The sequence below is a fragment of the Macaca thibetana genome, chromosome 9 (genome assembly GCF_024542745.1).
Source record: "Macaca thibetana thibetana isolate TM-01 chromosome 9, ASM2454274v1, whole genome shotgun sequence".
Lineage (NCBI taxonomy): Eukaryota > Metazoa > Chordata > Mammalia > Primates > Cercopithecidae > Macaca > Macaca thibetana.
This window is the reverse complement of record NC_065586.1, coordinates 60,888,179-60,900,307: the sequence shown is the minus strand read 5'-3', so window position 1 is coordinate 60,900,307 and position 12,129 is coordinate 60,888,179. Positions and strand designations below refer to the sequence as shown.

The 12,129-nt window shown below is 39.3% G+C and overlaps 3 protein-coding genes across 5 annotated transcripts in view; all 3 read right to left on the bottom strand.

Annotated features, from left to right (window-relative positions):
- The window catches only part of ASCC1 (activating signal cointegrator 1 complex subunit 1), an 885,589-nt gene that overhangs the window by 457,846 nt on the left and 415,614 nt on the right, over positions 1-12,129 (bottom strand). The window lies entirely within an intron of this gene.
- DNAJB12 (DnaJ heat shock protein family (Hsp40) member B12) overlaps positions 1-12,129 on the bottom strand; it is a 395,419-nt gene that overhangs the window by 223,004 nt on the left and 160,286 nt on the right. The gene's annotated exons all lie outside the window — the stretch shown is intronic.
- Positions 1-12,129, bottom strand: part of MICU1 (mitochondrial calcium uptake 1) — a 263,220-nt gene that overhangs the window by 184,575 nt on the left and 66,516 nt on the right. For all 3 annotated transcript variants that reach the window (XM_050803628.1, XM_050803630.1, XM_050803629.1), the window contains exon 4: positions 1,637-1,799. In XM_050803628.1, the coding sequence (XP_050659585.1) occupies positions 1,637-1,799 (163 nt within the window). The remainder of the gene's footprint in view (positions 1-1,636; positions 1,800-12,129) is intronic.

Sequence of the window (12,129 nt, the reverse complement as noted above, 5' to 3'; positions counted from 1 at the left end):
ACAATTTACTCACTCTGAATGATGTCTTTTCTTTCTCCTATATATAATGAGCTATTATTCATTTTTCAAAACCCAACTCAAATAGTACTCCATTTAGGATGTCTTCCTATATACTCTCTAAAGAATTAGATTCTTAGCCGGGTGCAGTGGGTCACACCTGTCATCTCATCACTTTGGGAGGCTGAGGCAGGTGGATCACCTGAGGTCAGGGGTTTGAGATCAGCCTGGCCAACATGGCCAGACCCCATCCTCTACTAAAAAATACAAAATTAGCTGGGCATGGTGGCACATGCCTGTAATCCCAGCTACTCAGGAGTCAAGGCTGGAGAATCACTTGAACCCAGGAGGCGGAGATTGCAGTGAGCTGAGATTGCGCCATTGTATTACAGCCTGGGTGACAAGAGTGAAACTCCATTTCAAAAAAAAAAGAACTAGTTTCTTTATATCCTACTCCTATACCATATACAGTCATGTGCTGCTTAACGATGTTTTAGTCAACAAAGGACTAATCTACAGTGGTGGTCCCATAAAATTATAACTGAGCTAAAAATTCCTATTGCCTAGTGACTTTATACCAATAGTAACATCATAGTACAACTATTTTATTTTTAAAATAAATTTAGTGTAGTCTAAGTGTACAACGCTTATAAAGTCTACAGGTGCACTATTTTCCATCTTTTATATGTTTAGATATGTTTGGATATACAATTACTTACCACTGTGTTACAATTGCCTACTGTATTCAGTACCGTAACATGCCATACAGGTTTATAGCCTAGGAACAAGAGGCTATACCATATAGTCTAGATGTGTAGTAGGTTATACCATCTAGATTTGTATTAAGTACTTCATGATGTTTGCACAATAACGAAATACCTAAGGACACATTACTCAGAACATATCCTCATCATTAAGTGGCCCATGACTGTACAATCAATTCTTGCTATTTGTAGTTATGTTCTGTACGGTCACTGTGGACAATGAATTAGTGAATATCAACCTATTGCTCTTGGGGAAATTCAGGGTTAAGCTCCTTTGAGCCTATGGTCACAACATTTTCACAACCAATCAATATATAACCTTGTTTTATGTGTGTGAAAGTTAGAATATTGATTAGATCATTCTTCTTTTTAAATGTAGGTGTTTATAACTATAAATTTCCCTCTGAGCACTGCTTTTGTGGTACTGCATAAGTTTTTGGAGGTTCTGTATTCCTTTTCATCCAACTGAAAGCATTTTCTAACTTCCTTTGTGATTATGTATTTGATCTACTGGTTGTTTAAAAGTGTGTTAATTTCATACTCCATATGTTTTCTAGTTTTCCTCACTAAAGAGTGACTTGATAGCAGTTATATATGTAATGTATTGCCTTCAGGAACAATCTAATTACAGGCAATGAATCTCAACCAGAGGGGCACAATCTCCTTCACCTCTTACCCTGGTTGCAGATTGCCACATTAGACTGCAGGCTTCTCTTTTGTACTCCTAAAGCCTAGCACAATGCCTGATATTCAATAAGCATACTGTTCATAACATTATTACAAGGACCTGGAAGATTTCAGTACTATGTAGAAAGAGACAAAGTAGCTTATAAAAAATAAATATCACAATCTTATATTTCACTTTAGCAACTTACGCTCTGGTTGTTTTTCATTGGGTGTTATGGATCGCACAAAATCTTCTGGCGTCATAAACACTTCTGCTTCACCAGGCTCACTGATGACTTTCAAGGTGGCAAAATATCGGAAGATTTTGTCTGGTGTGGAGTAGGCTCGAATCCTATTCTCATATTCCATCACCTAAAGTTAGAAATTTAGAAAGTGTTACTATATTAAGCCATGCTCATAGGCTCATACATTCTTATCATCACTGCTCATCAATTCTCATATATTTTCCATCTTATTTTGGGAAGAAATGCTATCTTTTTTTCTAGACTTAGTTTTTTAAATTACAAATGAACATCAAAAATATTTAATATTCTTGGAATTTTTTATTTCTTGCAATATACCATTCATATTCCAGTTGAGGCAATGCTCATGTAACTTTGGTTTAAAACTTTTTTTGAAGAATTCTCTAATGTCTTAAATCACTGAAGGCTAGCAAAAATTTTTTTTTTTTTTTTTTTTTTTTTTTGAGACGGAGTCTCTCTTTGTCGCCCAGGCTGGAGTGCAGTGGCCGGATCTCAGCTCACTGCAAGCTCCACCTCCCGGGTTTACACTATTCTCCTGCCTCAGCCTCCTGAGTAGCTGGGACTACAGGCGCCTGCCACCTCGCCCGGCTAGTTTTTTGTATTTTTTAGTAGAGACGGGGTTTCACCAGGTTAGCCAGGATAGTCTCGATCTCCTGACCTCGTGATCCGCCCGCCTCGGCCTCCCAAAGTGCTGGGATTACAGGCTTGAGCCACCACGCCCGGCCTGCAAAATTTTTAAATGTCGTAAGAAATTTCAGATTTCAGTAATAGGGTACAATGCCATATATATGCCAACCTGTAGGTTCTTAAATACCAAGTCTTTTTTTCTATTTTTTACAATCCTTTTCCCAGAAGATTTTTTTAACACTCTCTTTTTTAAAAATTATCTTTATTTTTATAGAGAGAAGATCTCGCCACATTGTCCAGGCTGGCCTCAAACTTCTGGACTCAAGTGATCCTTCCGTCATGGCCTCCCAAAGCACTGGGATTACAGGCAGTAGCCATTGTGCCTGGCCTAAATACCAAGTTTTTACAAAGGGATTGATTTTACAGTTTCTACCTCTATGCAATTTCCTAATTCCTGAAACAAAACAGACTTTAGATTTCATAGGTTTCAAAAGCTAGTAGGTCTTCAAAGACAAAATACATTAAATGAAGGCATAGAAAAATAAAATTACATATGATGGAAATTCAATTATTAACAGGTCTGAAGCAACAGACTTTTGATTATAAAATTAAGCAAATTGCCAGAGATCCTTTACATATGCCATATTTAGAAAGCAGCAAAGTTGAGAATCACACAAGCAAATGTTGGCATAGCAACAAAATCAAGTATGGCATATATTTAACTAAAAGGCTGTCAAATTAATATGAAAGTTAATTCCCTTATCTGGTATATAAGCCCCCATTCTGTACATGGAACATACAAAATACTATACCAGCCACATAATATTTAAGTGAAAAAAATGTATCTCATACCTGAATTTTACATGTTGAAATAGCCAACAATAAATAATATCTTATAAATAACTGGCTAGAAAATGTGTCAAGGCAATAAAACCTATAATCTCATCAGTTCCATGTCATGAAGTAATTTACCAATGTTAAGAAAAACTTTATTGATGTTTTATTTTATTTTATTATTGTTATTTTTTTGAGATGGAGTTTTGTTCTTGTTGCCCAGGCTGGAGTGCAATGGTTTGATCTTGGCTCACTGCAACCCTTGTCTCTGGGTTCAATCAATTCTCCTGCCTCAGCCTCCCAAGTAGCTTGGATTACGGGCGCCCGCCACCACACCTGGCTAATTTTTTGTATTTTTACTAGAGACGGCTTCACCATGTTAGCCAGGCTGGTCTCGAACTCCTGACTTCAAATGATCCACCTGCCTCAGCCTCCCAAAGTGCTGGGGATTACAGGAGTGAGCCACCGCACCAGGCCTTTATTGATGTTTAAATTTGCACATTAACATAGCAATTACTATAACTGTCAGTCCTGGCTAGATGTCACTTTGAGGTCATTGGCAGCAGCTGTTTAACAAGGCTCTTAATTCCACTACCACATGTGCTTTTAGCAACTGAGAAAAGACTGCAGACTTGTAACCACATATGACAGGAATTTTTTCAATGCTAACTTGTAATACAATCTGAATAGATTTCACAGGAGACTTTATCAAAAGATTGAGCATATGGCGAACACACTGAAGAGTTTTGCAACCTCTCAGCAGCCTTGAGACATAGCTACAAGTTTTAAAGGCATTTTATATTACACAACAACTGTCCGCTGGGAAATAATGGCTACAGAAATACTTTTCTTTTTTTTTTTTTTTTTTTTTTTTTTTTTTTGAGACGGAGTCTCACTCTGTCACCCAGGCTGGAGTGCACAATCTCGGCTCACTGGAAGCTCTGCCTCCCGGGTTCACGCCATTCTCCTGCCTCAGCCTCCAGAGTAGCTGGGACTACAGGCACCCACCACCACGCCCGGCTAATTTCTTGTGTTTTTAGTAGAGGTTGAGGTTTCACTGTGTTAGCCAGGATGGTCTTGATCTCCAGACCTCATGATCCGCTCACCTCGGCCTCCCAAAGTGCTGGGATTACAAGCGTGAGCCACCGTGCCCAGCCAGAAATACCTTTCTTTAGGCCATCTGTATTCTTGTTATTCCTCTGAATAACAACAACAAAAAAGAAATCATTTGGAATATTTGGGGCATATGAGTAGCAATTACTACCAATGAGGACTTCGTGAACTAAAATGTTAAGTCAATCATATACACAAAGGCAGAAAAATAAGAACTTAAAAATCAACAATTTAAGACAAAATCAGATTCGTTTTTGAAATAATAAGTCAAGGAAAGTAACAGACTTAGTATACTCCCACATTGGTAGAATTTAGTATAGACCTATTGTATGGTATATATTTTGCTTTTTTTCACTTAGCATTGTATCTTAGCCTGGTTAAAAGGAAGAACAAACTATCATATAAATAGTTCGGAATATAGCATCCAAGATAACAAAGGCTTGGAAGCAGAGATATAGAGAAAACTGTTGAAGGATTTTGAGATGTTTAGCCTGAGAAAAGATATACTAAGAGAATTATGATCGTTCATTCAATCACTTACCTTATAAGACTTTCTTGAGCATTATTAAGACACTTGTCTTCAATAACACTGCTAGACTTAATTGGATCAAAATTTGGGCATTATTTTTCCTATATGAACTGCATCAAAGAGTAGCCAAAGAGAATTTATAACCAAATAGTAGATGAGGGATAGTGTCTGTTTATAAAATATTCCAATTAATAAATGAAAAAGATTTGATAAAATTAGAATATCATTTTGCAACTTCAATGAATTAACAGATATAGGCAATGAACATCAATAGCTGTCAATACTGCAAAAAGAAAAGCAACTAGACATTAGGTGTCTTATGGTAAAATAACATAATACCACCACTAGGCTGCAAGGATCAAAACTGAGTCTGATCAAGCCTCAGAATTCAGATGCCAATATTTAGGTAATACAGAGAAAAGTGGAACACGTTGAATTGCACTGAGAATAAGCATCAGTAAAACCTAGGCCCAGGAAACTTCATAGGCTAAATGGCCTGCATTCTGTCACCTGTAGATTAAGACGCTTTAAAGATGTATCATCAAACAAAATAAGCAAGATTAAACTATATGTCTAGGAATAAACACTGGAGTAAAAAAACTATGAAGAACAAAAAGAAATGGTTACTATAAAAATCATTTTAGGTTTCCTATATCTGTATAAAACAACAGTAAAACAATTATTTTTTTCAAATACAGACATTGGCTGGGCACCGTGGCTCACGCCTGTAATTCTAGCACTTTGGGAGGCCAAGGTGAGTGGATCACTTGAGGTCAGGAGTTCGAGACCAGCCTGGCTAACCTGGTGAAACCCCATCTCTACTAAAAATACAAAAATTAGGTAGTTGTGGTGGTACACACCTGTAATCCCAGCTACTGGCGAGGCTGAGGCAGGAGACTCTCGAACCTGGGAGGCAGAGGTTGCAGTGAGCTGAGATTGTGCCACTGCACTCCAGCCTGGGTGACAGAGAGAGACTCTATCTCAAAACAAAACAAATAATAAAAAAAACAGACATTCTATGTGATACTGAACAATAAAATCAGACTCGTGAGGAAGAACTCTGAATAGTAAGAGTATTTCAAAATGAAGTAAAAAATTCCCCAGCAAGGGGAAGATGAAGAACATGAAGATCATTATAATTATTTCCCCTAAGAAAGAGCGGCTCTGAGGATCATTTTAAAATCTTGTGCTTACAAAATGCTGTCACCTTCTAGTTTACTGTTACTGAACTTCACAAAACAAAACAAAAAAGCAGACCAACCAATAAAAAGTAAGCCCCAGCTGGAAACTTGAGCTTTAGAAAGGAAAAGTACATTGTTATAACTATACAAAAAAATCTTAAGGAAGAAAAAAGTTAATTTTTTCTGTGATTTGACAACTTTAAGTGATATAGACCAGTGGTGAATGTCACCACTCCTCCATTTTTAATGGCAGAAGCAAGGGGGAAAGAATATAAAAAGAATGAGTCTACCCAAGTTGGTAGTACTGACTGTGATGAGTATCTCACTCACTCAAACAGCGCTTTAAAACTACTCCTGGGCTTGCTCCTTGAATGACACCACATACAGTTAATAGATGGTCCAAGAGGAGTTACACTGTTCCCATCACCAACCACATTCCTGCAAAGGATCAGCTATCTTTTGACCATGGATGGAAGATTAGATGAGATGAGCAACTGATGCCTCTACTTGCACGGTAGTCCATATCACCACCACAGGCCTCTGTTTCAAAGGCCTATATTTAATTGTCTGTTTCAGTTGGCTTACAAATTAAATAAGAGGAGAGGATAAGGGAAGAATGGGCTCTTTCTATTGTTAAAAGGGACATATTGGCTGGGCGTGGTGGCTCAAGCCTGTAATCCCAGCACTTTGGGAGGCCGAGGCGGGTGGATCACGAGGTCAGGAGATCAAGACCGTCCTGGCTAACACGGTGAAACCCCATCTCTACTAAAAAATACAAAAAACTAGCCGGGTGAGGTGGCGGGCGCCTGTAGTCCCAGTTACTCGGGAGGCTGAGGCAGGAGAATGGTGTGAACCCAGGAGGTGGAGCTTGCAGTCAGTGGAGATCGCGCCACTGCACTCCAGCCTGGGTGACAGCGCAAGACTCCGTCTCAAAAAAAAAAAAAAAAAGGGACATATTTTCCCTTGGTCCTGATACCAGTTTTATGGCTTAATTTTGGTAGAATGCCCAAAGAAAACCATGGATATAATGTCTTGAGCCCAAGTTAATGCAAGTAACAGTAAATCCCTGTGGGCCCTGATTTCAGAAATAATGCATAGGCATGGGATGGAGACTGAGGCCACACCTGGAAAAGGTAGCAGGCAGGAAGGTATTGTAAATATATCATGTGGCCGGCACACTTTCTCTCAAGAGGTGACATAACTTAATCTGTAACTTAACAGTTGTCCTCCATTTTCGAGACTCCCTCTCTTTTGCTAGTCAATTTTTGGCCACCCATAATAATGAACATCTGTCATAGGATGACCTCTTAAGGTTCTATGCAATTCCAAGTTCTATGACACTAGTCTCATAAAGTAAATTAATAAAGTAAATTAATTTTTGGCAGTAATAGTAATAATATACATAAGTTCCAATATTAACATTCTTTTTTTTTTTTTTCTTTTGAGATCGAGTTTCACTCTTGCTGCCCAGGCTGGAGTGTAATGGTACGATCTCAGCTCACTGCAACCTCCACCTCCCAGGTTCAAGTGACTCTCATGCCTCAGCCACCCAAGTAGCTGGGATTACAGGCATGTGCTACCATGCCCGGCTAATTCTGTATTTTTAGTAGAGATGGGATTTCACCAGGTTGGTCAGGCTGGTCTCAAACTCCTGAGCTTAGGTGATCCACCCACCTCCGCCTCCCATAGTGCTGGGATTACAGGCGTGAGCCACCATACCCAGCCCCATATTAACGTTCTTAACTGTCGGTCAAAATAAGTCCCCAAATTACTAAAGAACATATTTTTTCATTTGTTGTATCTTATTGATGATAAAAGCATGTCTGTAAAAATTTCTTCTCCAACATATTTTGCCCATGTTGAAAAAATCTGGCTGGGTCAATGGTGGCTCGTGCCTGTAATCCCAGCACTTTGGGAGGCAAGGCAGGTGGATCACCTGAAATCAGGAGTTCGAGACCAGCCTGGCCAACATGGCAAAACTCAGTCTCTACTAAAAATATAAAAATTAGCTAGGCATGGTGGCGGGTGTCTGTAATTCCACCTATTTGGGAGGCTGAGGCAGGGAAAATCACTTGAACCCAGGAGGTGGAGGATGCAGTGAGCAGAGATCACGCCACTGCACTCCAGCCTGGGTGACAGAGCAAGCCTCCAACTAAAAAAAAAAAAAAAAAAAAAGAAAAAAAATCTCTATGGCCTTGATTCTTGGCCTTTCTTTTAAAACAAGCATATTAGTTAGGGTAGGTTAAAATGCTACTACAAATACACCTCAAAATACAATATCTCCAATAAAATGAAATTGTCTTTCTCCCTAAGATACAACCCACAGTGCACATTCCTGGTTGGCAGGAATTGATAAGTTCCTTCATGTACTCAAGCTCAAGGCAGCCAACATATGGCTTCCAAGGTCAGTTCAGCTCATCACCATTCCAGCTCTCAGGAAAAGGGGAAAGTGCATTGAAAAACCCTGTGGGGGCTTTAGGAGCCAGGCCTAGTAGTGGCTCACATCACTCAGGAGTCAGGCTTAGACGTGGTTCAAATTACTCCCATTCAGTGGACAACCAGCAATCTCCACCACAGTGGATACAGTGAAAAATCAAGGCTCAAGATCACATTTAGAAATCCTAAGATCACTGAAATGCCATGACAATAACTGACCAAGGTTAAACCATGAACAAAGTCCTGTGACCAGAAGACATAATGTTAAAAGAATGCAGAATAAGGAGCAAGAGTTTTGACATTAGACAGACATAAATTTTATAATTTTATGCCTGCCTCTATGAGTAACTAGTTGTATGATTTTAGACAAGCTACTAAATTTCTCCACACAATAAACTATATATGTGTATATAAGTGTATGTCTACATATATACTCACACAAATATATATACATACATATATAGATGCATGCATATAAATATATACTATGGCACACAGAAAATGCTCAATAGTTTCCTTCCATTTTTCTATTCATTCTTGTTGTTTGTAAACTGAGTTGAGTGTCCAGCAGCAGCCTACTTTCTTTAGCATTTTGTTTGGCATATATAGCACATTTTACATCTTTTAATATTCATATTTTCCTATCACTTTAAAATTACAACAAACTGAACTAAATAATTTGGCCTTTTAAAATGAAGATGCCACTAAACATAGTCTCAATCAAACAAATAGCTCAGAAAAAACAATGCCAGCAAAGCTATCAGAAATATAAAAATAATAAACCAGATCTTTACTGAGCAAGAGTCTAAAAAGCAGCAACAGTTTCTGTAAACGGATCTCACAATTCAAAGAACAATTTTATATATGAAAAGTACAGAAACAACGGTGGGATTTCAATACACTTAGAATTTTCTGGTTTTTGGCGGGGCGCGGTGGCTCAAGCCTGTAATCTTAGCACTTTGGGAGGCCGAGACGGGCGGATCACGAGGTCAGGAGATCGAGACCATCCTGGCTAACACCATGAAACCCCGTCTCTACTAAAAGATACAAAAAACTAGCCGAGCATGGTGGCGGGCGCCTGTAGTCCCAGCTACTCTGGAGGCTGAGGCAGGAGAATGGCGTGAACCCGGGAGGCGGAGCTTGCAGTGAGCCGAGATCCGGCCACTGCACTCCAGCCTGGGCAACAGAGCGAGACTCCGTCTCAAAAAAAAAAAAAAAAAAAAAAAAAAAAAAAATCTGGTTTTTGAGCCTGTGCTCTAAAAATATAAAAATCATTGGTAAACTTAAAGATGAGAAAAATTTTAAAGGTATAACCAATTCAAAACAAGACACCATCTCTGTGGATCAGAGACTACATAGAAACATACTATGGTAGGAAGAAATGAAGTTGTAGGCTTCTGGACTTCAGGCTGAAAACAGGCAAAGCAATTAAGGGCAGTAAGTGTGCAGAAAAGGAGGCATGAACCCAGAGCTAAATTCATTGAATAAAACCAGAAGAAGCTATCGCAGGGCTTCTCTTGACCACGAAAGGAGGGTGAAGTTTTAGTAAACTGCTACCTAGAGAAAATGCTCATTTAGAGCATTTTCCACAGCTTTGCCCCAGAACCTTTGCCAAACGGTTGTTGGGCTCAGTGTCTGGATCTTCAATACAATGAAGCACAGGCTATAAATATAAGGTCTACTTCTGAACAAAAAAACCTAGCAGGTGAGAGAAAGCAGCCACTGAAACACTAAATAGGAAAAATTAAGCAAAACAAACAAATGAAAACAAAAAGGGGCAGCAGCGGGATGATCTCTTAAAGCCAGGAGTTTGAGACTAGCCTGGGCAAGTCCCCATTCTATAAAAAAAATTTTAAAAAATTAGCTGCTTATGGAGATGCATGCCTGTAGTTCTGGCTAATAGGGCTGAGGCAGGATAATTACCTGAGCCCAGAAGTTCGAGGCTGCAGTGAGCTTTCATCGTGCCATTGCATTCCAGCCTGGGTGACAGAGCAAGACTCTGACTCTACAAATTTTATTTTTTCAAATGAGCTGGGCATGGTGGCACACACCTCTAGTCCTCTCTATTGCAGAGGCCGAGGCGGCAATATTACTTAAACCCATGAGTGCGAGGCTGCAGTGAGCTATGATTGCACCACCGCACTCCAGCCTATGTGAGAGACCAAGACCCTCTCTCCAAAAAATAAAATAAAAAACCCACAAAAAACAAAAAAGCAAATTTAGGATACCAGTTTACCTCTGAAGAAGATGGAAGATGATGGGGGAGGAAAGGGACTGAAGGGGAGTATAAAAGCAATGTATTTTTAAATACTCATTTATTTTTTAAAAAACAATCTGAAGAAATACAATATTAAAACTTGACAAAAGTGAGTGTTGGTTGTTTATAAAATTATAAAACTTATGTAATTTTATAAACTATAGACTATAATTTTATAAATATAAAAAACATTATTCTCTTTTTTCTCTGAATATTTGAAATATTACATAAAAATTAAGAGAACATAAAAGAACAAAAGTATAAATGAAAAATGAGAGGGCTGGGCACAGTGGCTCATGCCTGTAGTCCTAGCACTTTGGGAGGCCAAGGTGGGAGGATCACTTGAGCTCAGAAGTTTGAAACCAGCAAGGGCAACATAGTGAGACCTCGTCTTCACAATGAATAAATTTTTTTTAAAATAAACGTTTTAAAAAGAAAAAAGTTAAAAGAAAAAGAAAAGTGAGAATGTGAAGGACAACATATAGAGCAGGGGTTCCCAGCCCCAGGCCAAGGACTGGTACTGGTCCGGGGCTTGTTAGGAACCAGGCTGCATAGCAGGAGGTGAGCAGCAGTGGAACATGACTGACTAAGCTCTGCCTCCTGTCAGATCAGCGGCAACATTAGATTCTCATAGGAGCACGAACCCGACTGTGAACTGCACATGCAAGAGATCTAGGTTGTGTGCGTTATGAGACTCTAATGCCTGATGATCTGCAGTGGAACAGTTTCTCCTCAAACCATCCCCTCCCACTCTGGTCTGCAGGAAAATTATCTTCCACAAAACCAGTCCCTGGTGCCAAAAACATTGGGGACCGCTGATGTAGACATCACAGGACCAGACCAGAGGGAAAAAAATGAATGGGAAAGTAGCAAGAGAAAAATACATGATCAAAATGGAGAAGAAAAAAGGGATTAAAAAACGCAGTTTAAGGAGGACTTGGTGTGGTGCTGCCATCTCTCTTGCCTTCGGTCTATGCACCTCTCACTGAACTTCCAATAGCACCACGCTGGAACAGGGCATCCAGAGGTTCACAACCTCTGCGGTCCACAGGAGGCACGAGGCACTATAAAGAGGGCTCAGGGAAGAACATGCTATTTTCAGTAGAAAATAAGTGGTGGTTACTAATTATAATGACTTTGTACTCTGGATCTGGATTTTATGCACATTTATTTATAGCAAGACACCAACTGTTTAAGAAACAAGGATGTTTTAATTCATCCATGAAACAGATATGAAGAGCATTTTAAGAGGTGCAATCTCTGAAAAATAAAACAAACCCTTGAATTTACATAGGATAATAGATAAGTTTTTAATAAACTTATGACATAAGCCAGGCACAGTGGCTCATGCCTATAATCCCAGCACTTTGGGAGGCCAAGGTGGGCAGATCACCTGAGCTCAGGAGTTCGAGATCAGCCTGGCTAACATGGTGAAACCCCATTTCTATTGAAAATGCAAAAG